Consider the following 27,828-nt stretch of genomic DNA (forward strand, 5'->3'; position numbering starts at 1 on the left):
TGAAAATCACTTATAAATTCATCTGTTCTGAAAGTTTTTCCCTCTTTTTCTCTATGACATCTAGTTTATCGCTTTTTCAACTTCTTTTTTTCTGATATTTGATTATTTAGAGTATCTATTTCCTATTTCTGTATTTCATAATCATTTCTGTATTTCATATTTTTGTAGATATTACATCATTAAATTTTCCAATATTTTGAGCCCAATCATTTTTGATTCTTTTCCTTTTCCATTGGCTGTGATCTTCATCATTCTTGCTTTATAGCAGTTTGCTATTCTACCCTCTCTTTTCAATTAGACTAGCTAATACACTGAACTTTAACTTCATTTTTATTGGATTTTAAAATTTTGCTATTTGTTTTCAAAAATCCTTCTCCCATGCTTGTTTTGTTTTTATAAATTTGATACTTTGTTTTAAATTCTTCACTGCACCTTCAATTAATAGGTCATGTCTTTTTTGCCAGCATATACTTGGAGATAAATTTGTCTCTAAAGACTATTTTGCTTTAATTCCACAAATTTGGTATGTTTGGTTACTACTGTCATTATTGTTAATATGTTTTTCTTGTTTCTATGTCTTTAGTCCATTACATTTATTCAGTGTAACCCCTTTAGATCTGCATCATTTGTTTATAGTCCCTTATCTACTTTTATTATGTTATGGTCTAGAAATTATGTTTCTAAATTTTCTGGTTTTCTACCTTTATATTTCTCTACCTCTACATCTTTTGTGTCCATGGGCATGAGGAATTTTTATAAAAAGAAAAATACTGTTCTTTCTTGAAAAATAAGTACATTTTCATATTCCTATCAAATTTTCTGTTTGCCAATCCAGTCTTATTTTTTCAACATCTTGATAACCTGTACAAATACGCGATATTCTTCTTGTTATCTTTCTATTAGATGCATTGTCTCCATAAATGAACACTAAAATCTCCCCCTTTTAATGGTTTCTAAGTAGATTTCTTTGAATGTTAAGAATTCATAGAATCCCAAAGATCTAGATTCTGGAATTGCAATTCTCCTGGATCATGAGACACAGATGGTGTTATTCTTTTTTTTATTATTATTAAATTTATTTATTTAACTTTGAACATTCATTTTCACAAAATTTTGGGTTACAAATTTTCTCCTCTTTTATCCCCTCCCCCCCCAAACACCAAGCATTCTAATTGCCCCTATGACCAATCTGCTCCCTCTTCTATCATCCCTCTCTGCCCTTGTCTCCGTCTTCTCTTTTGTCCTGTAGGGCCAGATAGCTTTCTATGCCCCTTTACCGGTATTTCTTATTTCCTAGTGGCAAGAACATTACTCGACAGTTGATCCTAACACTTTGAGTTCCACCTTCTTTACCTCCCTCCCTCTCCACCCCTTCCCTTTGGAAAGCAAGCAATTCAATATAGGCCAAATCTGTGTATTTTTGCAAATGACTTCCATAATAGTTGTGTTGTATAGGACTAACTATATTTCCCTCCATCCTATCCTGTCCCCCATTACTTCTATTCTCTTTTAATCCTATCCCTCCCCATGAGTGTCAACCTCGAATTGCACTCTCCTCCCCATGCCCTCCCTTCTATTATCCCCCCCAACCTGCTTGTTCCCTTATCCCCCACTTTCCTGTATTGTGAGATAGGTTTTACTACCAAAATGAGTGTGCATTTTATTCTTTCCTTTAGTGGAATGTGATGAGAGGAGACTTCATGTTTTTCTCTCACCTCCCCTCTTTATCCCTCCACTAATGAGTCTTTTGCTTGCCTCTTTTATGAGAGATAATTTGCCCCATTCAATTTCTCCCTTTCTCCTCCCAATATATTTCTTTCTCACTGCTTGATTTCATTTTTTTTAAGATATGATCCCATCCTCTTCAGTTCACTCTGTGCACTCTGTCTCTATGTATGTGTGCGTGTGTGCATGTGTGTGTGTATAATCCCACCCAGTACCCAGATACTGAAATATTTCAAGAGTTACAAATATTGTCTTTCCATGTAGGAATGTAAACAGTTCAGCTTTAGTAAGTCCCTTATGACTTCTCTTTGCTGTTCACCCTTTCATGGTTCTCTTCATTCTTGTGTTTGAAAGTCAAATTTTCTTTTCAGCTCTGGTCTTTTCATCAAGAATACTTGAAAATCCTCTATTTCATTGAAAGACCAATTTTTCCCCTAAAGTATTATACTCAGTTTTGCTGGGTAGGTGATTCTTGGTTTTAGTCCTAGTTCCTTTCACTTCTGGAATATCCTATTCCATGCCCTTCGATTCCTTAATGTAGAGGGTGCTAGATCTTGTGTTATCCTGATTGTATTTCCACAATACTTGAATTGTTTCTTTCTAGCTGCTTGCAATATTTTCTCTTTCACCTGGGAATTCTGGAATTTGGCCACAATGTTTCTAGCTGTTTCTCTTTTTGGATCTCTTTCATGCGGTGTTCTGTGGATTCCTTGAATATTTATTTTGCACTCTGGTTCTAGAATCTCAGGGCAGTTTTCCTTAATAATTTCATGGAAGATGATGTCTAGGCTCTTCTTTTGATCATGGTTTTCAGGTAGTCCCAGAATTTTTACATTGTCTCTCCTGAATCTATTTTCCAGGTCAGTTGTTTTTCCAATAAGATATTTCACATTATCTTCCATTTTTCCAATCTTCTTGCTATGTTCTATGATATCTGTCTTTCTCACAAAGTCCTTAGTGTCCATCTGTGCCATTCTAGTTTTGAAAGAACTATTTTCTTCAGTGAGCTTTTGAATCTCCTTTTCCATTTGGCTAATTCTGCTTTTGAAAGCATTCTTCTCCTCATTGGCTTTTTGAACTTCTTTTGCCAATTGAGTTAGGCTAGTTTTCAAGGTGTTAATTTCTTCAACATTTTTTTGGTTCTCCTTTAGCAGGGAGCTGATCTGCTTTTCATGCTTTTCTTTCATCTCTCTCATTTCTCTTCCCAGTTTTTCCTCCACCTCTCTAACTTGATTTTCAAAATTCTTTTTTAGCTCTTCCATGGCCTGAGCCCATTGGGTGGGCTGGGACACAAAAGCCTTGATTTCTGTGTCTTTGCCTGTTGGTAAGCATTGTTCTTCCTCATCAGAAAGGAAGGGAGGAAATGCCTGTTCTCCAAGAAAGTAACCTTCTATTGTCTTATTTCTTTTCCCTTTTCTGGGCATTTTCCCAGCCAGTGACTTGACCTCTGAATATTCTCCTCACACCCACCTCACCTCCTGATCCTCCCAGCCAGCGTTTGGGGTCTGAGATTCAAATGCTGCTTCCAGCCTTAGGGCTTTTGGCGGGGGCAGGGCTGCTATTCAGTGTGAGAATTAAGTTCAGTGGTCAGGTCGGGGCAGGGCCGCCTCTCAGGCTCAGTTCCCTCAGGGGGTTTATTTACAGACCTTCCACAATGGATCCAGGCTCCCGCCCGCTTGGGGAGCCCTGGTCTGCAGCCGCCTCTCAGCTTCTCCCTCCCAGGGGGGCCTGAATTATGGGGGCACCCCAGTCCCTTCTCGACCCGCCAAAGAGACTCTCTCACCGACCCCTGTCACCTGTGGGTGGAGGGACTTGTGTGGCTGCTGGAGATCCTGTCCCTGAAGCCCGCTCGGATCTTTTCCTCTCGGTGCCGCGGCCGCGGCAGGGCTGCACTCAGCTCCCAGTCCCGGCGCCCAGTCCGCAGCACGAAGGACCCCCCTCGAGAGGTTTGCAGGTCTCTCCGGAACAGAAATCTCCCTCGCTCCAATGTTCCCTGGCCTCTGGGTGCAGAATTCGCCATGAGTTACTTCCTTGTAGCCGTTCTATGTGTTGTGGGTTCGGAGCTATGTGTATGTGCGTCTTTCTACTCCGCCATCTTAGATGGTGTTATTCTTGAAGGACATTTACTTTCTAAGTCCACACTCTTTCTTCAGGGTTTTTCACAGCCCAACCATCTCTCATTTGAAGCATATACTATCTATAGGCATGGGCCTGTGTTTGAGAGATGCGTCTAACCAAAATAGCTTCTATACATTGGAGTAAACCATTGGCCAGCTGCTTCAAGTATTACAAGGCATTTATAATACATATAACAAATGCACATGACTCCAGAAAAAGAAATTCCCAAGAGAGACCATCTTCACAGATACCATGTATCCAATCTGAAATTCCTTGGGACAGATTCAATTTTACTTTGGGATGGGGTCCTTAGAGACCTCTTGTTGTTACATTGATTTATTTCCCCAAAGGCCTCTCTTCACTTCATTTTATCTTTAAATATTTTATTCACAGTTTTGGTTCCCCTCCCCAACTTTTGGAGTTTGGGGGTGGGGGAGTGTGGTTTAAAGTTATGATTTTTAAATTTTCTTTGAGTAACTTTTTCCTGAGTAGTTCTTTCCAAATTTCTCCCCTTTTAAAAAAGTTGCTTTTAATTTATGTCATTTTATTTCATTTGGCACATTTTTCCTTTTAAGGTGAAAAAGGGAAGCTCAGTTTAGAATACTTCCATGGTGAGACACTTTGCTGAAATATTTCAACTCAAACGGGGTGGATTCTCTGACTTTAAGATAACCAGACTTGTATAACTAAGCTTCTTTTCCTCTATCATTGGTTCTTTGATTTGCTACCTCATTGGCTAGGTACTACAGCTGGTTGACATGTGTGGCAGAGCAAATGAAAACACAATGTAAATATAGCCCATATAAACTTTAAGGATCCTTAACCTAAGTCCCACTATGACTGATGAGTCTTGGATCCTAGAACAAGACTATATCTTCCCCTCAGTGTTTAAGGAGCACTCCTGAGGAGTCAGGGGGGTTCTTTAATGCCACTGTTTTGAGTACCCAGGATTATCATTTGAAGATCATTCTGGTAAAGCAACATTAAGTAGCTTTTCTAAAGGATTATTTATTTTAAGAGCTACAGTAAGAATAGATGTTATAAAGTTTAAGTGCTACAGTAAGAATAGATGTTATAAAACATAACTGTCCATCTGTGACAGACTTTCCCACAAGTAGATGCAGAGAGCCTAGAGGAAAGGGATATTTAGCTTAGGGATCATGTATGGCAAAGGAATAATTCTATTCCTGGCTAGAATCCCTTTTCTCTCATTCAGGGGAACTTAGGAAGTTCACCTTGGATATTCTCTGGGATCCTTATGGAGCCCTGAAGCTTGGTCTACCACTATTCTTTATTCTCTCATCAGTAACCTGAAGGTACCCAAAGTGAATGACAGTCTAGCCTGCTCTATAGATCCCAATGCATATACTGCTATCAGTTATTCCAGGGATGCCAATAGGATACCAATGAGCAAAAGGCAAGGCCAACATCTTCCGATCACTTTGAAACTCAGGGTCCTTCAGACAAAGACAGAGTTGGAGGGGGAAGGAGAGCAAAGAAGCCTAGAGTAGACTAAGGTGAAAGAAATCTCCCTTTATCTCACACACACACACACACACACACACACACACACACACACACACACACACGCACACACACACCAGTTGGCTCCTCTCCAAAGGATAGCTGGAACTCACTCTCCTTCCTGGTTTGCCAGTCACTGAAGTGCTCTCATTTCAGCAAATTTCTTGCAGTTAGGTGTCCCAGTGGATAGAGTTCCACCAGATCTGAAGTCAGAAAGATTCATCTTCCTGAGTTTACATCTGGTCTTAGAAACTAACTAGCTGTGTGATCCTGGGCAAGTAATTTGTTTGCCTCAGTTTCCTCATCTATAAAATGAGGTGGAGAAGGAAAAGGCAAACCATTTCAATGCCTTTGCCAAGAAAACCCCAAATGGGGTCACAAAGAGTCAGACACAACTGAACAACAAACAGCAGGGGATCTAGAAGGTATGATAAATTCCCTCAGTTAATTGGAACAATCTACCCATCTGGCATCATTTCACTTTATTCAATGGCTTTCAAAGACTTGTCACATTTAAAGCTAAAACCCATGATTGAGATTGATTAAAAGTCTGAGCATCTTATCATCTCCTTTAAGTGGGTCCAATGATTTGGTTGAATATCAGCGAACTTCACCCCTACATAAGTCTCATCCTCTTCCTCATCATCATGATTTTCAAGCATAACTATTGAGCCTAAACCCTTAATGCTCAGCTCTAGATCCCCCAGTCCTCTCAAAACCATCCCCAAAGCAAATCTACAATATCCTTATAAGCCTAGGAAAAAATGATTCCACCCATTAAATTGGTCAACTCCTTCCCCCCCACACCAGTCCCAGACCAGAGAGATTTTGTGGAAAACAAAGAGGGTTTCCTGTATTTTGCTGCGCATTATGCTAAGAGTAATTCAATCCAAACATTTGAGGAAGTGGTCTTAAATAAATCTTTCTGGGCAACAAGCACAGATTCCAAAGAGCTATGGACCCAGGAAGCAGGCTGCATGCTGGTTTGTCTCAGAAATATATTCCCCAGAACATTTCTCTTCAAGCTTCCAGCTTTACTCTCTCTTTTCTAACTCTATATAACCCTGAAGGTATTCACCATCAACACGTCTCAAGGGCAGTCTCCAGAACTATGTCTGGAGATACGCCTTCCCAGAAGAGCCCCACATTCTCAAGATCCTTGGAAAACTAAATTCTCTGGATGAGTAAAGACAGGAAGGAGCAAAAGAGGGATCAATTCTGAAATTTAGGTTACATAAAAAGAAAACAATTCAATAAAAAATTTAAACTGTTGTAAAATAATTACAAATAAATCTCTCTGATCAATATAGAAAAGAAAGTTTCATGAATCAGTTGTTGACATGATCTGTTGAACCAGTTGGACAATCATATCTAGGATTTCAAAGAAATGGGACTCTCATCTTAAGCTAACTACTGTGTTTCATAGATAGCATATAAATTCACTTACTCAAAAAGGATTCAAGGTAGTCTAATGATCACCTTTATAGTCACTCTTGGGACCCAGTATTAGGTTGGAAACTGAAAAACTGCTATTAGAACATTGGCTTTATCCAGAAAGAGATGAAGTATTTTGCAACAAATCAGTTCAGAGTATGCAGGCCCAGTGACGAGAACATGCTAAGTCATAAATAGGTCATAGAAGAATAAGCACATGGGGCTTGTAGAAGTTCTTTAGTCCCTAGCACTGCACTGGTAGATCCATCAGTCATTTTGTCTCTATCCATGTGTCCCACTTCCTCCCTCTAGGAGAAGGAATCAAGTCCAAAATCCTGCTTCTGCCAGCAAGTGACTTAGAAAGATGCTATCTTTTTTGATAGGTGGGGAAGGTGATTGGTAGATATCAGAAGGAAATTGTCTGCTGGCTGAGATTACAGATATCTGCAGGAGCCAAAATAAGAGCTTTCTTATAAAATCCTTCTCCTCCAGAGTGCCCGCAGAGTTCACTAAGGAATAGTCATTTCATCATTTTTTCTGCCAAAGGATTTTCTGCCTCATACTGGAAAGACTCCTTGGCCAAGGGGAGACAGAGAAGGAAGAAAAGGAGTTGAGCCATGCCAACAATGACCATTCTCTTTTCCAGAATGATCCAGTGCATTCGGTCTATCTAAAAGGGATAAGTGGATTAGCTATTGATCAGCTTAGCAAAGACTGCAACTTGGATGATGGAAGTCAGATCAACAGACAGCCAGAGGTTTTTCTGGGCAAAGGAGAGGAGTGGTCTGGACCAAAGTAAGTTAGCTAAAATCAGTGAGATGAAGCCCAGGCAGCTGGCATCATCTCCCCTGGCCAATCAATCCCACATTTGGACTCTGGGTCTGATACTGTATTTTCTCTGGTATTCTTTGGCCTCAAGTATCGATCAAAGGAGGTCAGTCAATGAATCCCATCCATGCAGTTGGGTCTTTGCTAATTTCCCCATCCCCTATCTCCAAACATTCCAGCAAGTAAAAGAAGGTATTGGGAGTCAGGGGAGAAAAGAGGGTGTCAAAACAGCACAATTCATCATAATGAATTGTCAGAACCAATCAGCCTGAAACCACAGCTTGCAACTTGGGTGATAACAAATCTTTTCTGGGATATTATCTCACAGAAAAAAAGAATAAAACAAAACAGAATAAATTCTTAACACAGTAGGGCTCCCTCCCTCCACCTCCTCCCCACTTCAAAAAGATTTAACATCTAATTCAGGTTTTGACGAGCTGCTTCATCTCTGCAGAAACACTGTTGATCTCTGTCGGACCCCAACGGCCTTGGGCAGAACAGTCTGAAGAGCAGTAGAAAAAGAGTGGTCCGTCTGTAATGATAAATAAATACATTATAGGATCCAGCTCTGGGGAAGGGCTGCCGACACTGATGGAGCGCCATGACCTCCAACACAACTGCCAAGTCCCAAGCTTTTAACAGGAGTCAACTTCCCCCTCCCATTCCAAACTTCTTTCTTAAAGGGCCCATTCCAAAAGAAAGGAAAAACGCTAAGCTCCCCAAACTCCAATAATTCTCAGTCAGCATTTGGGGCTGGGCTGGGCTCCTTGAAACATTGCTATTTTGAATTTTCCCCATAGGTCCAGAAGAGCAAAAGGAAAGGCATAGAGAAGGTCAGTACGGAGTGATCAGAGTTCATTATTTCCACCCTATCTTACATAGCTTGTTTATGTATATTTATTTGCTTGCCTACAAGCACTAGATTGTGAACTCCTTGAGGGCAGGGACAGCCTTTTGCATCTTTTTGTATCCCCCGAGCTTAACACAGTGCCTGGAATGTAGTAGGTGGTTAATAAATGTTTACTGACTGACTGATTAACTGATATGTTCTTGTGCTACAAGTAATCCACAATAAAGCCCAGGTTCAGACTCAGGTCTTCTAATTCCAAATAGAGTATTCTTTCCGTGATCAGGATAGAAGGGAAATCAATACTATTTATGAAAAGCAGTAGGGAGACTAAGACCTCCAATGACATATATGAACCCATCTCAGGACAACAAGTAGCAAGGTTTGGTGAAAAAAATCACTGGACCAAAGACCTGCTTTTCAGTCCCAGGTCCCATACTAATTAGCTGTGTCTCACTCTCTGGTTCTTTTCCTCATCTTTAAAATGAGGGAGTTAGCAGGTGATCTCTCAGACCCCTTTAAGGTCTAATAATCCATAAATTAATGAGTTTATAATCCCACCTCATATTTTACATAGGAAAATTATTGTGCCCATGTTGAGCTATATATAGCTATAGGATCATAGAAGGGCAGAGGTGAGAGGGAGAGGACTTAGAACATAGAACACAGACTGTCAGAGCAGGAAAGGATCTCAGGACCTGTAATATTAGAGCTGGTAATGAACTTAACACAGAGACAAGAGAAAGAGCCAGAAGGGACTTTAGAGATCATTTTAAGATGCAGAAACTGAGACTCAAAGTGGGTACAAGTGACCTACCTGGGACTAGGAATCAGGTCTCCTGACTCCTAATCTTTCCACTAGTAATAATAAGTGATGCCATTAAAGTTCTGTAAGATTTGCATGGTGGTTTACATACAATATCTCGTTCAATCCCATGAGCTAGGTATCACCGGCATTATCATCTCAGTTTTACTGAGTTTCAGAGAGGCTACACACCTACCTACAGTTCACACAGCTAATCAATACCAGAGCTAAGATTCAGGCCCAGCTACCTTTTGTCTCTAAAGGAGATACTCCTTCCTTTCACCAGTCTAACAAGTACCTGGCCCATTAAAATATTTGAGTCATTTCATCAGCATTCACCTCTCATTTCTTTTGGAAAAAAAAAAAATCTATCCATGGTTCCTGATTTATGCTGTAGCAGAAGCTGGACTTGCCATTGTTATATTAAGGTAGAAATGTTCCATCCAAAACATCTGTTCCTTGTGTTAATTTCCAAGCATGTGCCCCTGTTTGGTTTAAACATCCAAAGTGAAAACCTTAAACAAAAAACAACAAATGTATTGAATACTTCCCTTGTTCTCCTCCTATGAATACACCTCCTTCCCTCTAAAACTGAAGTTCTCTTCATTAAATGCTAAATACCCCCTTCATCCCCCAGGTATTGTGTTCATCCTTCACTGTCAAAGAGGACAGAGAAATGATGACATGACTTACATTTGACTTGTTTTGAGTGAGGGAAGGCTGTGCAGGTCATCAGCCTCACTTTCTCCTTCTGAGCCATCTGAATTCAGTGACAAAATATTCATCAGGATGACTGGAGATGGCCCAGGATGCAATGGGAGACCCTGGCATTTTAGGCTAAGGCCTTTTCAGGTACTCACTTAAAGTAAGGTTCTTTCCATTCAGCGAATAGGCCTCTTTAAGAGGTAGTCAGAGGAATGGCCTCTTTAATGGACACACCAGAAATGACTGTTTCAAATGATTGCTGTCAGACATTCTGTCTACCAAAATGGTCTGTGTCATCAGTGGACATCTCTCCATGAGGTTTTGGATGGTGAGAGGAAAATCTGATCTGGTAGTCTTCCAGAGAGGTGACTTTGAACTTTTCTACCTTTGCAAACTCAAGGAGGGTTAAATTCGAGTCAAACCTCAATTGTACAGTGTAGTGAGGGGAATAAATTCTGGATTGGAGAGCAAAAGGATTGTGTCCTATTTAAATTATATCCACCCACCCTATCCCCTACCAAAGGACTTGCCATAATACTCTGCACATAATGGATGCTTACTAAAAAAAAATATGTTGCTGTATTTTTCCTATTTATCTTTTATCGAACCTAGGCAAAGGAAAGGGTGAACACAATTACTGGGGGACTGGTTATCTACTTAGGAGAGTTGTGGAATTCAAGGCCATTAGAATTGACTACTCACTTTCTAAAGGAATACAGACTATTGATGCTAACACTGCTTATTACTTTGATGTGCTAATTACAAATCATTCTGATCCATTCATGGCAATAGGATTTTTCTAGGCAACTGCTACTAATCAAATCTAGACAAAAAGATACAGAGACCAAAAAGACCTAGGTTGGAAACCAGATGCCTTCATTTTTAAACTGTCACTTCTCCTTTACAAATTTCCAGTTTCCTCCTCAGTCAAATGAGGGAGTTGTACTAGATCAAAAGAATATTGTAATATTCCAAAAGTGCGGAATTAGTAGGAAAAAGTATGAATTGGAGACAAAACAACTTTATGATAATTATAAAAAAAATCATTGTTTTCTTTATCTTATTTTACATTGTTCCTTATGCATATAAATATAGTAAACTCTAAAATATATCACTATACTTCTAATACATTCCATTATACCTAGAATATTGAAATATTTCATATTGAATAGAGGACATGGGAAGATTTTAGTAAGCCAAGGTTATCCCTTGGCCTTAGACCTCAAGGGCCTAAAAAAACAGTTGGGAATCCCTGGCTTAGTTGATCTCTAAGAGATGTTCTACTCATAAATCCTAAAATCCCTATGATAGATAAAACCAACCTTTCTTCCCTTGCTCTCCCAATTTGGTCCTTATAACCCTTTTCTGACCAGAGCAGTGGGCTCTGAAAGGCCAAGTCTCCTAGACTCTAAAGTTTGAAAAGAGAGGGCCCTGCCCCCTCCCCTAATCCTCTTTCACCCCCCTACTTTCCATTCCCCCTCCACCCATCCAGCCCCTGGCTTCTCTTCCTGACAGCCCTGGCAGCAGCAATTGCTGTCAGGCTGTAATTTAAAGCAAAGCAATGCAAACTTGAACCAACTGTATCCGGGTGATTGATGGGTCGAGCTAGCAATTGTTTTTGTACCTTCACAGGATTCGTGTAAGTAGGTATTGTGATCCTAACCCATCCTCTATCATTCCTTAATCCACTCAAAAGCAATGTTTAGCATCTTAACTTTATAATAAAAGGTATCAATTAGGACCTGTCAATGTTTTTAGTGGCAATATCTAATTACAGTCACTTGCTATAGGCTATCTTGTTAAAAAAATTTTGAGCTGAATGACTAAGTATTCCTGACAAGTTTAATGCATTATTAAAGGGGTAATTACCCGGTTATTGCTCATGGAATTCTGAGTTAATTATGTGACTTCTAAATTCATCACTTTTATGTTTATTGAACCTTAGTAAGTTCACCCTGGTCTTATACTTCCCACTGATCCATTCTCTGACTCATGTCTAACTCTTGGAACAGGAGGAATACTTACTTAAAAAGCAGAAAGCGCTCACTTCAGTTCCAGTTTACAAAGAGTGACAGATCTGGATTGGAAAAACAGGGTTCAAATTCTCTGTTACTTATTCCTTGTGTGATCTTGGGCAAGTAATTTCTTCTTAGAGCTTCAGTTTTATCCTGTATAAAATGAGCAGGTTCAGAAGCAGCATGGTCCAGTAGGAAACCATTGGATCAAGCATAAGAGTGCCTGTGTTTGAATTACGGCTCAGACGCTAACCCTCTGTTTCAGCTTAGATTGTTCATTTTCCCTCTCACCCTATTTCTTTTATTATTGCTGTCATTTTCATCATTATTATTAACAATATTATGAGAGAAATATCTCCTGTGAGTTCGTGTGGTGGATAATTTCTGCCATATATTTACCACAACACAGAAATAATAGAGATAAAAACCTAGATTTTATTATTATGCTCAAACACAGGTTCAGAGTTCACAGAAAACCTAGATGACTATAAGGATTCTACAGAGGCTTCTTATAGGCAAAACCATGTCAGGGACAGAGAAAGAATTCATTTATATTTTGCAATTTTGTACATTCCTTTTAGGCCATAAAAGTTAAAGAGAAGATAGAACTATAATCCCATACTTTCTTCCATGTCATGAAAGTTGAACAAACTTCAAGCAATCATAATCTCATACATTCCCTAAGGAAACAAACCATGCAAACTCTAGGTAAATAAAGTCAGGTTACAGATTAAACTATATTTAGAGGATTCACAAATAGATTGATTGAAGAGGAGGATTTACAAAGGATCAGGGGCAGTTCAAATTCTTCCTCTGACTTCTTATCTAAAGAATGTTTGAGGCCCTAAGTAAATTTTCACATCCCATAGGACAGGTTTTGGTTGGGTGAGGTTCATATTAAGATAGACGTCCAACTGACCAAATTTGCAGGAGGGGGGATCCTGAGTTTTGAATAATTTGAAGAAATTAAAAGTCCCAAAACAACAGGAACAGCAATAATTGCTAGTATTTATACAACACTTCAAAGTTTACAAAGTGCCTTAGAGATGTTATCTCACTTTATCTTAACAACAGTTTTAGGAGGCAGATGCTATTATTATCCCTATTTTACAGATGAGAAAACTGAAACAGACTGAGAGTAAGTGATTCTCCCAGGCTCTTACAGCTACTTAGAGTCTGAAGGATTTTAACTCACTTCTCCCTGACTCCGGTCCCAGCATTGCACTATCTTGCTGCTTGTATAAAATGAGTCAGTTGTTCTAGATGGTAATTAGGCCCTTTCCATACTTAAATATATAAGGATATTATGCTATTAGTAGATGATCTTTGAGGATCCATCCAGCTCTAAATCCAAAGATTAACTCCAAAGGGACAATTTGAGTTCCACATTAGTACTGGAGCTTGGTATAAGTGGAACATACCACTTATGTGTTGGTGGTCAGTTGATATCCCTTACACATAAAAGAGCACCCACTCTAGTGGCCACCTGCATCAGTGGTATCAAACTCCGATAGAAAGAGGGTGCTCTACTCCATAAATAGGGATCCATGAGTTGCATATTGACTTGGAAAACCACAAATTAACATTATCTATTTTCTATCATATTTTTATTTATTTTGATAAATATTTTCTGATGACATTTATTTCTTAGTGTCAGGATCAGTGAGTTTTGCATATTTGATACTTCTGACTTAAAGAGAAAGTACATGCAGGTCAGTCTTGAATATAATAGAGATTTGAGAACTGATTAGGATTCTGGGATTTGTAAATATTCCTTCTCATCCTTGAGAATGATTTGGACTGTCACAAATTTTGAGCCTGAGAAAAAATTTGATAAGACTTGGTTGTTTTATTTTAATTTTGAAACTGAGTAGCACCTTCTATCTAACCTAGGCTTGAGGTGTAGTGGCCATTCATGGGTCCACTGCTTGCTGGCTCATAAGCTTTGATCTGTTCTTCCCAAACGGGAGTAGTTTGTCCAACCCTTGGCAGCCTTTTTTTCCCTTTGCTATGGAGGTTCACTATATTGGTGCCAGACAGTGTCCTTTCCTTTCCTTTTCTTTCCTTTCATTTCCTTTCTTTCCTTTCCTTTTCCCTTTCCCTTCCCTCTCTCCTCTTTTCTCTTTTTTCCTTTCCTTTCCTTTCCTTTCCTTTCCTTTCCTTTCCTTTCCTTTCCTCTCCTTTCATTTTCCTTTTCCTTTTCCTTTTCCATTCCTTTCCTTTCTCAAAACCTTAAACCTACTGGCTGCTTCTTAAATAGGCCTATTCACTGAAAGGGCAATACCTCACCCTAAGTGAATTCCTGAATAGACCTTAGCCTAAAGGGGCCAACGTCTTCCATTGCATCCTGGGTCATCTCCAGTCATCTTGATGAATATTTGGTCATTGGATTCAGATGGCTCCAGAGGAGAAGTGAGGCTGGTGACTTTGTACAGCTCTCCCTCACTCAAAGCAAAATCAAGTGCAAGTCATGTCATCATTTCTCTGATGGCATGGTCTTCTTCAGCAACAAAGAATGAACACAACATCCAGACATCAACATTACCAACACTGCAACTCAGAACTCCCAAACTCAAGAAACCCACCAGCCTCAGTCTCCTCAAGAGGAGAGATTATAGTTGTGTGCCATCACATCCAGTCAAAATCGGGGAGTTTTGAAAGATGTGAAGGAGTGTGAACTGTTTAAGTCAGTAACTACTGGCAGTGGGTAGCTAGGTGTCACAGTGGATACAGTACCAGCCCTGAAGTCAGGAGGACCTAAGTTCAAATCTGACTTTAGACACTTATTAGCTGTGTGATCCTGGGCAAGTCATTTAATCCTGTTTATCTCAGTTTCCTCATTGGTAAAAAGAGCTGAAAAAGGAAATGGCAAACTATCGCAGTATCTTCACCAAGAAAAACCAAAATGTGGGGGAGTAGAGCCAAGATGGTAGAGCAGAAGGACAAACCTGCTCCAGCTTTCCTCTTAGAGCCCATAAAATACCTGTAAAAAATGACTCTAAACAAATTCTAGAGCAGTAGAAGCCACAAAATGAAAGAGTGAAAGAAATTTCCAGCCCAAGACAGCCTAGAAGGCTGACAGAAAAGGTCTATTACACCAGACTCAGAGAGGAGCATAGTTCAGCCTTGGCTGGGCTGCATGGACAGGACTGAAGCAGACTTTAAGGCAAGGAATCACAGGTAGCAGCTGCAGTTCCCAGATTTCTCAACCCACAAATGAAAAAGAAAGCTTCAAAGGTCAGTAGTAAAGCTGTTTCACCTGGGTGAGAGGGGAGTGTGATCTGGCCCCAGGGCAGGAGCAGCTGGGGAACCTTTGGCTTAAACGCCCTGGGGGAATCGAGCACCTGATGTGGGTCTCAGTTCTAAGAGGCTGTCCTGGGGTGAGAAGAAGTGCTGGCATGGTGGAGCTGGTGGTAGCTGTGGAGAGGGAATCCTACTGGCAGATCCTGGGCAGAAAAGAGTGCTTTTGGTTGCTCACAAACCAGAACACAGGCCAGGAAAGGAGTAAACTCCTCTTCCTTGATTGTGCCACTGTGCTGGAACTGAGAACTTATAGGTTCCTAGAGTATACCCTCCACTTGACAAAGGACTCAAAAGTCAAGTAACTGGCTGGGGAAATTTCCAAAAAAGGGGAAAAAATGAGACTATAGAAGGCTACTTTCTTGGTGAACAGGCATTTTCTTCCATCCTTTCAGATGAAGAAGAACAATACATACCATTAGAGGAAGACCTAAAAATCAAGGCTTCTGCATCCAAAACCTCCAAAATAAATATGCAGTGGTCTCAGCCAATGGAAAAGCTCAAAAAGGATTTTGAAAATCAAGTAAGAGAGGCGGAGGAAAAATTGGGAACAGAAATGAAAGTGATTCAAGAAAATCATGAAAAGCAAGTAAACAGCTTGCCAAAGGAGACCCAAAAAATGCTGGAAAAAAAAACACCTTTAAAAATAGACTAACCCAAATGGCAAAAGAGGTCCAAAAAGCCAATGAGGAGAAGAATGCTTTAAAAAGTAGAATTGGTCAAGTGGAAAAGGAGGCTCAAAAACTCACTGATGAAAATAGTTCTTTAAAAGTTAGAATGGAACAGATGGAAGCTAATGACTTTATAAGAAACCAAGAAATTATAAAACAAACCAAAAGAATAAAGAAAAAGAAGACCATGCAAAATATCTCATTGGAAAAAAAACTGATCTAGAAAACAGAGTTAGGAGAGAGAATTTAAAAATTATTGGTGTAGGGAGAGGGAGCCAAGATGGCAGAGTAGAAAGACACACATATGTTAGCTCTCACCCCACAGCCCATAAAATACCTGTAAAGAAGAACTCTCAAAAAATTCTAGAGCAGCAGAAGCCACAGAACAATGGAGTGGAGGAGATTTCTGTCCCAGAGAGACCTGAAAGACCAATGGGAAAGGTCTGTCATGCACTGGATGCGGAGCAGAGCCCAGCCCTGCCTTGGCCATGCAACACTGAAAGGAGCAGATCTGAGCAGACTTCAGGGACAGAATCTCCAGTGACAGCACAGATCCCTCAACCCACAGGCGCCAAAGGTCAGTGAGAGGGTCTTTTTGGCTGGCTGAGAAGGGAGCAGCATCTCCCCACAACTAGGGCCTCCTCAGGTGGCAGGAGTAGAGGCAGCAGTGGACGGGGCTCCCAAAGCAGGCAGTAGCCCACATCCATTGTTGAAGGTCTCCTCATAAGCCCCCTGAGGGAACTGAACCCTGTGTGGTGGCCCTGCCCCCACCTGAGCAGCTGATCTTAATCTCACACTGAATAGCAGCCCTGCCCCTACCTAAAATCTCTGAGGCTTTGGAGCAGCTCATCTGAATTTCAGCCCCCAGTGCTGGATTGTCAGAACTGGAGGCAGGGTGGCTGTGGAGAGGAAACTCAGAGGTCAAGTAACTGGCTGGGAAAATGCCCAAAAAAGAGGAAAAAAATAAGACCATAGAAGGTTACTTTCTTGGGGAATAGGTGTCTCCCCCCATCCTTTCAGATGAGAAAGAACAAGGTATGCTGTCAGAGGAAGTCAAGGTCTCTATCTCCAGGGTCTTCAAAGGGAACTTAAACTGGGCTCAAGCAATAGAAGAGCATAAAAAACAAGTTAGCAGCTTACTAAAGGAGAACCGAAAAAATGCTGAGGAAAATAGCAGCTTTAAAAAGAGGCTAACTCAATTGGAAAAAGAAGTCCAAAAAGCCAATGAGGAGAAGGAGGTTTAAAAAAGCAGAATTAGTCAAATGGAGGAGAAAGTTCAAAAGCTCACTGAACAAAATAATTCGTTGAAAGAGAGAATTCAGTTCAGAGAAATGAAAGACAATGAGTTAAACCCAGCAGTTAGTAAACAAAACCAAAAATTTGAAAAAATAGAAGATAATGTGAAACATCTCACTGGAAAAATAACTGACCTGGAAAATAGATCCAGGAGAAACAATCTAAAAGTTATGGGACTACCTGAAATCCATGATCAAAAAAAGAGCCTAGACATTATCTTCCATGAAATTATCAAGGAAAACTGCCGTGATGTTCTAGGATCAGAGGGCAAAATAAATATTGAAAGAATTCACCAATTACCTCCTGAAAGAGATCCGAACATTCCTAGGAATGTTGTGGCCAAATTTCAGAGTTTCCAGATCAAGGAGAAAATACTGCAAGCAGCTAGAAACAATTTGAGTACTGTGGAAATATAATCAGGATATCACAGGATCTGGCAGCTTCAACATTAAGGGATCAGAAACAATTTGAGCACTGTGGAAATACAATCAGGATATCACAGGATCTGGCAGCTTCAACATTAAGGGATCAAAGGGCTTGGAAAGGGATAATTTAGAGGTCAAAGGAACTGGGACTGAAACCAAGAATCACCTACCCAGCAAATCTGAGTATAATACTTCAAGGGAATAAATGGTCATTCAAAGATATAGACGACTTTCAATCATTCATGTTGAGGAAAGGACCAGATCTGTATAGAAAAATTTGACTTCCCATGACAAGAATCAAGAGAAGCATGAAAAGGTGAACAGGAAAGAAAAATCATAAAAGACTCTCTAAAACTGAACTGCTTACATTACTACATGGAAAGAAAATATTTCTCTCTCTTGAATCTTTTCTCAATATTTGGGTAGATGAAGAGATTGTACATACAAACACACGCACACACACACACACATATATATAGATAGAGAGTACAGGGTATGTTATATCAGAAGAGATGGTATCCACACACACAAAAAAAAATAAAATAAAATAAAATAAAATAAAATAAAATAAAAATTAAGGAGTGAGGGAGGAAAATGCCGGAAAGAGAAAGGGAGAAATGGAACAGGGCAGGCTATAACTCATAAAAGTGATAAGAAAAATCATATTCAATGGAGGAGAAAAGGAAGAAGTGAGAGGGGGAAAAATGAAGCTACTCTCTCCACATGTGGCTGAAGGAGGGAATAACATGCTCACTAAATTTGATATGAAAATTTATATTACACCACAGGAAAGTAGAAAAGGAGATGATAAGTGGGGTGAAGGGAATATTATAAAGGAGGGCAAATGGGAGAAGGGAATCAATAGTAAATAAACACTTTTGAGAAGGGACAAGGTCAATTGTGGGGAAAAAAATAAAGGGGGATAGAGTAGGACAGAGGGCAATATAATTAGTATTGCACAACATGATTATTAAGGAAGTCTTTTGCAAAAGAACACATATTTAGTCTGTATTGAATTGCTTCCCTTCTCAATGGTGCTGAGGAGGGAGGGGGGAGGGAGAGAAGTTGGAATTCAAAGTATTAGCTACGAATGTTGAGAACTTTCATTGCACATAATCGAGAAATAAGAAATACAGGGAATGGGGTATAGAAATTTGTCTTGACCTGCAAGAAAAGAAAGAAGATGAGGATAAGGGAAGGGTGAGGTGTGATAGAAGGGAGGGTACATTGAGGGAAGGAGTAATCAGAATCCAAGGTAATAGGAAGCAGGGGGAGGGGAGTGATGGGGAGAAAAATTGGACGCGTTACAAAGTGAGGTAAAAGCAATTAGTATTAAAACAATTGACTGAATTAATTACTGAGAATAAATCAATGACACCTTTAGTTTGAGGAAAAGAATTTCAGTCTAAATTTCCTAAAGGAAGGTAACCTCAGGTAAAATTTGGCATTGATGGAAAAGTTAAGGCAAAATAAAATAAAATTTAATTTTATGATTGTTATTTAATCAGAAACTAGAACATGTATAGAAAGGCATGTAAGCCACTTAAGGCTTGTCTCAAAAATGTTCCTTAGCCAAAGTGAAATTATAATTATATTTGAAACATGGTTATTGGAACTTGCCATTTTTAGATGCTATGCAACTATTAAGTGACTGTTCTTCTGAGTCTAACTCCAGGTATGGGTAGCAAGAAAGGCGATCTGAGCTGCCAATACATGAGGCCAATAAGCTGGGGAGATGCTGGTATGAACTGCAAAAGGTGATCTCATGGGAAGGGTGGGAGTGCTGCTGTTCAGCCTGGGCTGAGGTACATTTCTCCTGACTCAATTTCCCCACTGACACCTGGCAGACTTTAAGTCTGACTGAATGCAAGTTGACAATCTAATCCTGCCTGGAACTGACATGAAGTTGGGGAGATATTGTATTCCTGCAATGTCCCTACCCTTGGTGACAATTTCCTATAGTCAAAAGGTTTGTAAGCTTAATATCAGATCTATTCAATTAAAGATTATTGGTAGGGGAACATCCGAGGTTAAGTCTATAATTAAGCTATTAGGCTTAGGACTTTAGACCAACAACAATAAGCTAGGGTCCTTTAATTCTTAGTAATACTGTGGAGACAATTAGGTCAAGAGCTTGTGAAGATAGCAACATAAATATTATTTGTGTCTCAATTGGCTAATGTTCAAAAAAAATCTTTTGTGGGCCATATTGTAAATGCTTTAAAAAGAAGCATCAACTGACCAAAAGTTTAAATTGTTTTATCTGTCATAAAATGTGTTAAAAATGAAAAATAAAATTTAAAAAGAAATTATTGGTGTATGTCAAAACCATGATCAAAAATAGCCTAGACATCATCTTCCAAGAAATCATCAAGGAGAACTACCCTGATATTCTAGAACCAGAAGGTAAAATAGAAAAGGAAAGAATTCACTGCTCAACTCCTGAAAGAGATCCCAAAAGGAAAACTCCTAGGAATATTGTAGTCAAATTCCAGAGTTCCCAGGTCAAGGAGAAAATATTACAAGCAGCTAGAAAGAAACAATTCAAGTGTTGTGGAAATACAATCAGAATAACACAGAATTTAGCAGCTTCTACACTAAGGGATCAAAGGGCTTGGAATGTGATATTCCAGAGGTCAAAGGAGAAAGGATTAAAAATAAGACCCATCTGCCCAGCAAAACTGAGTATAATACTTCAAGGGAATAAATGGAATTTCAGTGAAGTAGAGGATTTCCAAGCATTCTTGTTGGAAAGATCAGAGCTGAATAGAAAATTTGACTTTCAAATACAAGAATCAAGAGAAACATGAGAAGGTAAACAGGAAAGAGAACCCTTAGGAAACTCACTAAAGTTGAACTGTTCACATTCCTATATGGAAAGATGTTATTTGTAACTCATAACTTTTTCAGTATTAGGGTAGTTAGAGGGAATATATATATGTAGGTGTATATGGGTTATGTATGTATGTATATATTATATATGTGTAGGTATGTATATGTACATGAGTATATGTGTGTATGTCTGTGTGTGTCTGTATGTGTATGTGTGTGTATAGATAGAGTGTGCAGGGTGAGCTGAATATGAAGGAAGAATACCTAAGAAAAATAAAATTTACCATTAAATGGAATATACTAAGAGTAAGAGAAAGGGAGAGGTAGAATAGAGCAAATCATCTCACATAAAAGAGGGAAGAAAGAGCTTTTACAACGGAGGGGAATTGAAAGGAAATAACTGAGCCTTGTTCTCATGGGATTTGGCTTAAGGAAGGAATAGCACACACTCAAGTGGATATAGAAATCTATTTTATCCTGCAGGAAGGCAAGGGGGAAGGGGATAGGAGAGGGAAGACAATAGAAGGGACAGTAAATTGGGGAAAAGGATAGTCAGAAGAAAATACAATTGTAGGAGGACAAATCAAGGGAGAGAATGGTATAAATGAAGGGGAGGATAGGACAAAGGGAAATGTGGTTAGTCTTTTACGATATAACTACCATAGTAGTGCTTTGCATTGTTACACATATATGACCTACATTGAATTGCTTATTTTCTCAATGAGGGTCGGTGGGGAGGGAAGGAGAGAACATGAAACTCAAAGCTTTAAGAATTAATACTAAAAATTGTTTTAGCATGTAACTGGAAATTCAACTATACAGGGAATGGAGTATTCTATTTTGCCTTACAGGAAAATAGAGGGGAAGGGGGATGGAAGAAGGGCAGATAATAGAAGGGAGAACAGACTGGAGGAAGAGGTGGATGGGGTGCATGCTGTCCTGGGGTGAGGGGTGGGGAGAGATGGGAAGAAAATTTTGAATTCAAATTCTTGCGGAAGTGAATGCTAAGAACTGAAAAATAAATAAATTTTATATTAAAAAAAAAGAAAAAAAAAAGAAAAATCCAAATGTGGCTACAAAGAGTCAAAGATCGCTGAAAAATGACCAAAAACTAGTGCCAGTAGGGGAGATGATACCCTCAACCCCATTCTAGACTTAATGAATCAAGCGGATATGAAGTAGAACCAGAGAAAGAGAGAGAGAGAGTAAGAGAGATTGAGAGCATCTTGGAACAGAGAATTTAAGACTAAAGGCACCAGCTGAACTCATTGCATCAAGAACCAAAGAAAGTTTCAAAAGGTCTGCTTTTACCATGACTTCGCTCTTTGAGCAAGCTCAGTAAAAGACACTGTTATATATTTTCCCCCTTCTTCTTTCTAAGCATTTCCAATATCATGATCTTCATACATAATATACCTAAGGTCAGACATGAAGGCTTGTGCTGTATACTCAGCCCATGTGAAGAAAAGGGGAATGGAGGAATTGACTAAAAATATAGAAAATTCAAATTAGAACATTGAATCAGACTTTAGCCTGAATGTTAGGAATCTTTCATAATGGGGGTGGGAGTGGGTTCTGAACTATTGTCATTGTATTAACTTTTCATATGATCAAAATTCCATAAAATAGCATAGAAAGGGGAACTGAGGCTACTATGTTGCTCTGAGGATAGAAGAAACTGCATTATTGTAACAGAGTATGGCCAATTACATCTGGGATGAGGGAGGAAGAAGGCAAAAGGCAACTGCCAAAGATATCATACCCTAAAATAACCTGTAGAATTGAGATAGTCAAGAACTCTACCTTCCATAGTGATACCCATCCATATTACACATAAATTAATCAAAATAACAAGCACATTTTAGGGAAAGGAGGAGATTCTAAGTTGAATGCCCTGAGCTCAAAAGACTTTATAGCCGAATTGGGGTTGTGAAAAATTGAATTACTGCATATTGATAACTAAGCAATAGTTCAAGATATAGATCATACTTTTAGACCTGGAAGAACCCTCCAAGGTCATCTAATCTTACCTCTCCATCTTTAAGATGAGGAAACTAAAGCCCATAATGGATTAATAACTTGTTTAAGGTTTAAAAATAAAAAAGATAAATTAACAAGTACCAAAGCTGGAATTTGAGTCCAGAACCTCTAACTTCAAACCTAGTATTCTTTCTGACAGGACACAAAGCTAAAAAGATACTTGGAGATCATCTCATCCAACCCACTGATATTACAGAAAAGCAAACTGGGACCCAAAAGACTGTCATTGAATAATACAGTAATTAAGAGGTAGAGCCTTCTGACACTGAACCTTGACACCAAAGAGTGTCTTCTTTCAATAAGAACAACCTGTTTCAAATGACAGAAAAACCATCTTAGGAAATCAGATAGAAGGGAGGTTTAGACCTATTTTTCTTAGCCCCAGAGAATAGAAGTAGAACCAACAAATGGAAAGTACAAAGACTCAACACAACGTAAGAAAGATACTCCTAACAATTAGAAGTGTAACAATGCAATGAACTATCTTTAAAAACAGTGTCTGATAAACTTTAGAACATAAATTATTTGGTGTAGAGGTTCATATTTACTATAAAACTGATGAGGAAAATAAGGAGTGTGGCAGAAAATAGGTTGAGAGCATTATCTTACAATATATGTTGTATACACGGTAAAAACTCAAAATGAATAAAAGAAAAAGAAACAAATTTTTTATGAAGTATAAGACTCATTTATTCTTTTTAAAAAAGCCTTGTAAAGTAGAGGCATTGAGGAATCATTTTAATATAATAAAAAAGTATCTAAAAACAAAACAGGCATTTTATGGAAAGCATATATACTAGAAGCTTTCTCAAAAAAGCATCAAAATAAAGTAAGACTGACCCTTCTTCCATTTTTGTTTGATACAGTTCTAGAAATTCCAGCAATCTCAATAAGACCAAAGAAATGGATGCATAAACATAGGCAAAAAGGATACAAAAGTAGCATTATTTGCTGATGACAGGATAGTTTATTTAGATAATTCTAGGGAACAAGGAAAGAAACTAATTGAGAAAATAAATAGCTCCAAAAAAGTTGCAGGCTAAAAAAATTCCAAAAGCACTACATCATTTCTATATAATAAAAACAAAATCCAAGAATAGAAAGGGAAGTCCTATTCAAATTAGTTATAAAAATGCATAAAATATTTTGAAAATAATTTACCAAGCCTCACTCTTTAATTATGTAGGTTCCATACAGCCTGGTCCTTAAAGCAAGAATAAAAAAATAGTTGAAGGAATATTCAGTGCTTGTGTTTGAGCCATCCCAGTGTAATACAAATGGCAATATTATCAAAGTGAATTTTCAGATTAATGGTCTACCAATCAAATTACCTGAAAGGATACTTTACCAAACCCAATAAAATGATATTAAAATTTACTTCAAGGAATTTGAAGGAAAATAATTTTAAAAGGGAATAAATGAAAGAGGAATGATCCTGCCAAATCTCAAAAACATATTATACACCAGTCCTGCTCACAATAATTTGGTATTGATTTAAAAATAGAAAAGTAGATCAATCAAATTGGCTAAAGAAGAGAAAATCAGAAAAAAAATGTTCATTAACCTTCCATTTGATAAACCTGAAAATATAAATTACTTAGGGAAGAACTGCCTATTTGATAAGAACTGATGGGAAAACGGGAAGAAAATGTGGCAGAAATTAAGTTTAGAGCAATATCTTACACTACAATCCACAATGAATACAACATATTTACTTGACCTGAAACTTAAAGAGAGAAAAAAAGAGAGAGAAACAAGAGGCAGAAAGAGACAGACAGAGCTGTTGGTAAGGAATGAATTCTCAACCAAACAAGAATTAGAAACACCTACAAATGAAAAAAATAGATAATATTGTTTACATGAAGTTGAAATGATTTTGCATAAACAAAATCAATTAAACACGTAGTATAAGAAGGGTGCCAATCAACTGGCAAAAATATTTGTATCAAAAATCTCTAATAAGGCTTTGTTATACAAGATATATAGACAAATAATAAAAATATACGACCAAAATTTATTTTCCAATAAAAGTGGACAAAAGATTGACAAACAGTTTTCTAAAGGTATTTCAAACTATTAAAGCCCATATGAAATAATGCTTAAAATTAATTGAAATTCAAATCAAAATAATTCTGAGGCTTCACCTTATACCCAGAAAAATTTAGCAAAATCAGGAATAGGCATTATTGGAGGGATTGTAGAATTACAGGAACACTAACATATTAATGATGGAACAGTCATTCAATAAATATTTATTAAGTGCCTAATACCTACCAGGCACCGTGCCAAGTATTGGGGATACAAAAAGGGGCAAAATATAGTCCCTGACCAAGGAGAACTCTTGATCTAAGAGAATTATGAACCACTACAACTATTTTGAAAAAAAATAATTTGTAATTATGCAAAAGATTGATTAAACATTGATTAAAATGTCCAAAACATTTGATTCCAAGATTCCACTGTTATGGAATAACCAAGGAGGTCACTAATAAAAAGAAAAGATCCATATGCACCAAAATGTTCATAGTTGCATTTTAGAATTGGAAAGAAAGTAGATATCTATCAACTGCAGAATGGCTAAATAAATAATGGCAGATGAATGTAATGGAATATTGCTTTGTCATAGGTAAAAGCATATAATAAATACAGTGAACTATTGAAGTTTAACATAAAAAACAAACCAAAAAGAAAACCAACTAAGATCTTATCAACTAGTCCCATCACTTCCTGCAAATAGAGGGAGAAAAACCAGGTTTTATATTCGTGGGTCCAAAGACTACTGCAGATAGTGACTGCAGCCATGAATTCAAGATACTTGTTCTTTGGAAGGAAAGCTATGGTAAATCTGGGCAGCACACTAAAAAGTAGAGACATTGCTGTGATGACAAAGGTCCATATAATCAAAGCTATGGCTTTTCCAAAGCAAGATAGGATGATGAGTGTTGTATTATAATGAAATTTGAGTGTCACAGAATCAACTTTTTCAAATTGTGATGCTAGAGAAGACTTTTGATAGTCCCTTGGACAGCAAAGAGATCAAATCAGTCAATACTTAATGAAATTACTCATTGGAAGGACAACTACTGAAATTTAAGCTTAAATACTTTGGTCACATTATGAAAAGACAGGATTCATTGGAAAAGACACTGATGTTAAGAAAGATCAAAGGCAAAAGGAGAAGGGGACAGTAGAGGATGAGATGGATAGATAGTGTCATGGAAACAATGAATATGAACTTGGACACACTTCAAGAGATAGTGGAATATAGAAAGTCCTGACCTGCTATGATCATGGAGTCAGATGTTATGACTAAACAGTGACAATGGAAAGACATACATAAATTGACACAAAGGAAAGCTAATAGAGCTAGAAAACAACATACACGATGACTGCAACAATGAAAACAAAAAATACAACCAGAAAACAATTGAAGCTATGAAAGTAAAGAGATCATACTGATCCAAAATAAGAAATATACCTTTCAGATGTCTCAAAGTGACTGTCCAGGAAATATCTTATATTCAGCATGTCCAAAACTGAACTAATTATCTTTTTCCATAACCCTCCCCATTTCCCAAACTTGTATTTGACTGTCAAGGAGACATCACAGTTCCTTTAGTTGGCAATTGACATGACATTCTTGAATCTTCACTATCTCTCCCAGGCTAATCCAATCTATAGCCAAGGTCAGTCAATTTCACCTTTACAACATCTGTTCAATACAGCACCTTCCTTCCTTTGATACTGCTACCACCCTAGTGCAGGCCCCCATACCTCACACTTGGAGGACTGCTGAAGCTTACTGGTGAGTCTGTCTGCCTCAGCTCTCTCCCCACCTCTGATTCATGCTTCAGTCAAACACAAGAGTGATTTTCCTAAAGTTGTAAGTCCAGTCCTGTCACTCTTTACTCCCCCTTCCCCCTATAGATTTCATATCACCTCTAGGAACAAATACAAAATCCTGTCTTTGACGTCCAAAGTCCTTCCTAACTTAACTTCATTCTACTTTTCCAGCCTTCTTACAACTTACTCCCTGTCACATATTCTTTCTTCCTGTTCTGTGAACAAGACTCCATCCCCCTCTTGCATGACTTTCGCTGGCCCTATGCCTGGAATGTTCTCCCTCCTTATCTCTGCCTCCTGCTTCCATGGCTTCCTTTCAGGCCCAACAAAGATTCCACCTTCAATAGGAGGTTTTTCCCAATTCTTTCTTATTCTAGAGCATTTTCTCTATAAATTATTTCCTATCTATCCTGTATTTAGCTTGTTTGTACCAATACTGTTTACACATACTTGTTTACTTGTTGTCTAAGGCAACTAGATGCCACAATGGATAGAACACTGGGCTCTAGAGTGGGGAAGACCTAAATTCAGATCTAGCCTCAGATACTTGCTAGGTGTGCAACCCTAAGCAAATCACTTACCCATTTTTTGCCTCACTTTACTCAAGTCCAAAATTGGGACAATAACATCCCCTCTCTTGTATGGTTTTTTGAGAGTCAAAAAAGAAAATATTTGTGAAGTACTTAGTCTGGGGACTAGGACACAATAGGAGCTATAAAAATGCTATATAAATAAAATATGATAATAAATAATAATAAATAAAATATAAATAAAAGCTATATAAATACCCCTCCCTTCCCTCCACCTTCATTAAATTGTAAACTTTTTGAGGCAAAGACCATATTTTACCTCTATTTTTTATCCCTAGTGTTTAGTACAGTGGCTGGCACATATTATACACTTAATAAATGCTTACTGACATTCTGATCAAGATAGAGGAAAATGCAAATATAACTAATAATTTTAAGTGTGAATGGACTAAATTATCAATAAAATAAAAGATAATGGTAGAATAGATAAGAAAAAAGACTATCTCTTACAAGAAATAAATAAAAAGTAATATAAAACAAGTTACAATCTTACCATCAGGTAAAGCAAATTACACATACAGAAATTACATTACATTTGAAAAAATGGGAGAAAATGAACTAATATCACTATTGAAATATACATCAAATGACATAGCATCTAATTTCATTTTAAAAAGCTGAATTACCAAAAGATATAGTAACACAAAAAGAGCAGGAGAGTTTAATGATTCTCTTACAGATGGACAAAACTTACAAATAGATAAACAAAGGGGTAAAATATAGAATTGAACAAATTGTGGGAGGATGGTTAGCTATAGAGGATTTATGGTACATTCTGAACCATAAAAAATACATATAATTTTCAGTACCACACAGCAATATAAAAAATA

The 27,828-nt window shown here is 38.1% G+C and overlaps 1 protein-coding gene across 1 annotated transcript; it reads right to left on the minus strand.

Moving 5' to 3' along the window:
- Positions 1–1,611: 1,611 nt before the first annotated feature.
- Positions 1,612–26,630, minus strand: LOC140518933 (uncharacterized). The gene is made up of 2 exons (XM_072631494.1): positions 26,044–26,630; positions 1,612–8,161 (listed from the first exon to the last, which is right to left on the minus strand). The coding sequence occupies exon 2, from the start codon at positions 3,147–3,149 to the stop codon at positions 2,220–2,222; it is 930 nt and encodes a 309-aa protein (XP_072487595.1). The 5' UTR covers positions 3,150–8,161; positions 26,044–26,630; the 3' UTR covers positions 1,612–2,219.
- Between the last annotated feature and the right edge of the window lie 1,198 nt (positions 26,631–27,828).

This window comes from Notamacropus eugenii, chromosome 1, assembly GCF_028372415.1.
Source record: "Notamacropus eugenii isolate mMacEug1 chromosome 1, mMacEug1.pri_v2, whole genome shotgun sequence".
Classification (NCBI taxonomy): Eukaryota; Metazoa; Chordata; class Mammalia; order Diprotodontia; family Macropodidae; genus Notamacropus; species Notamacropus eugenii.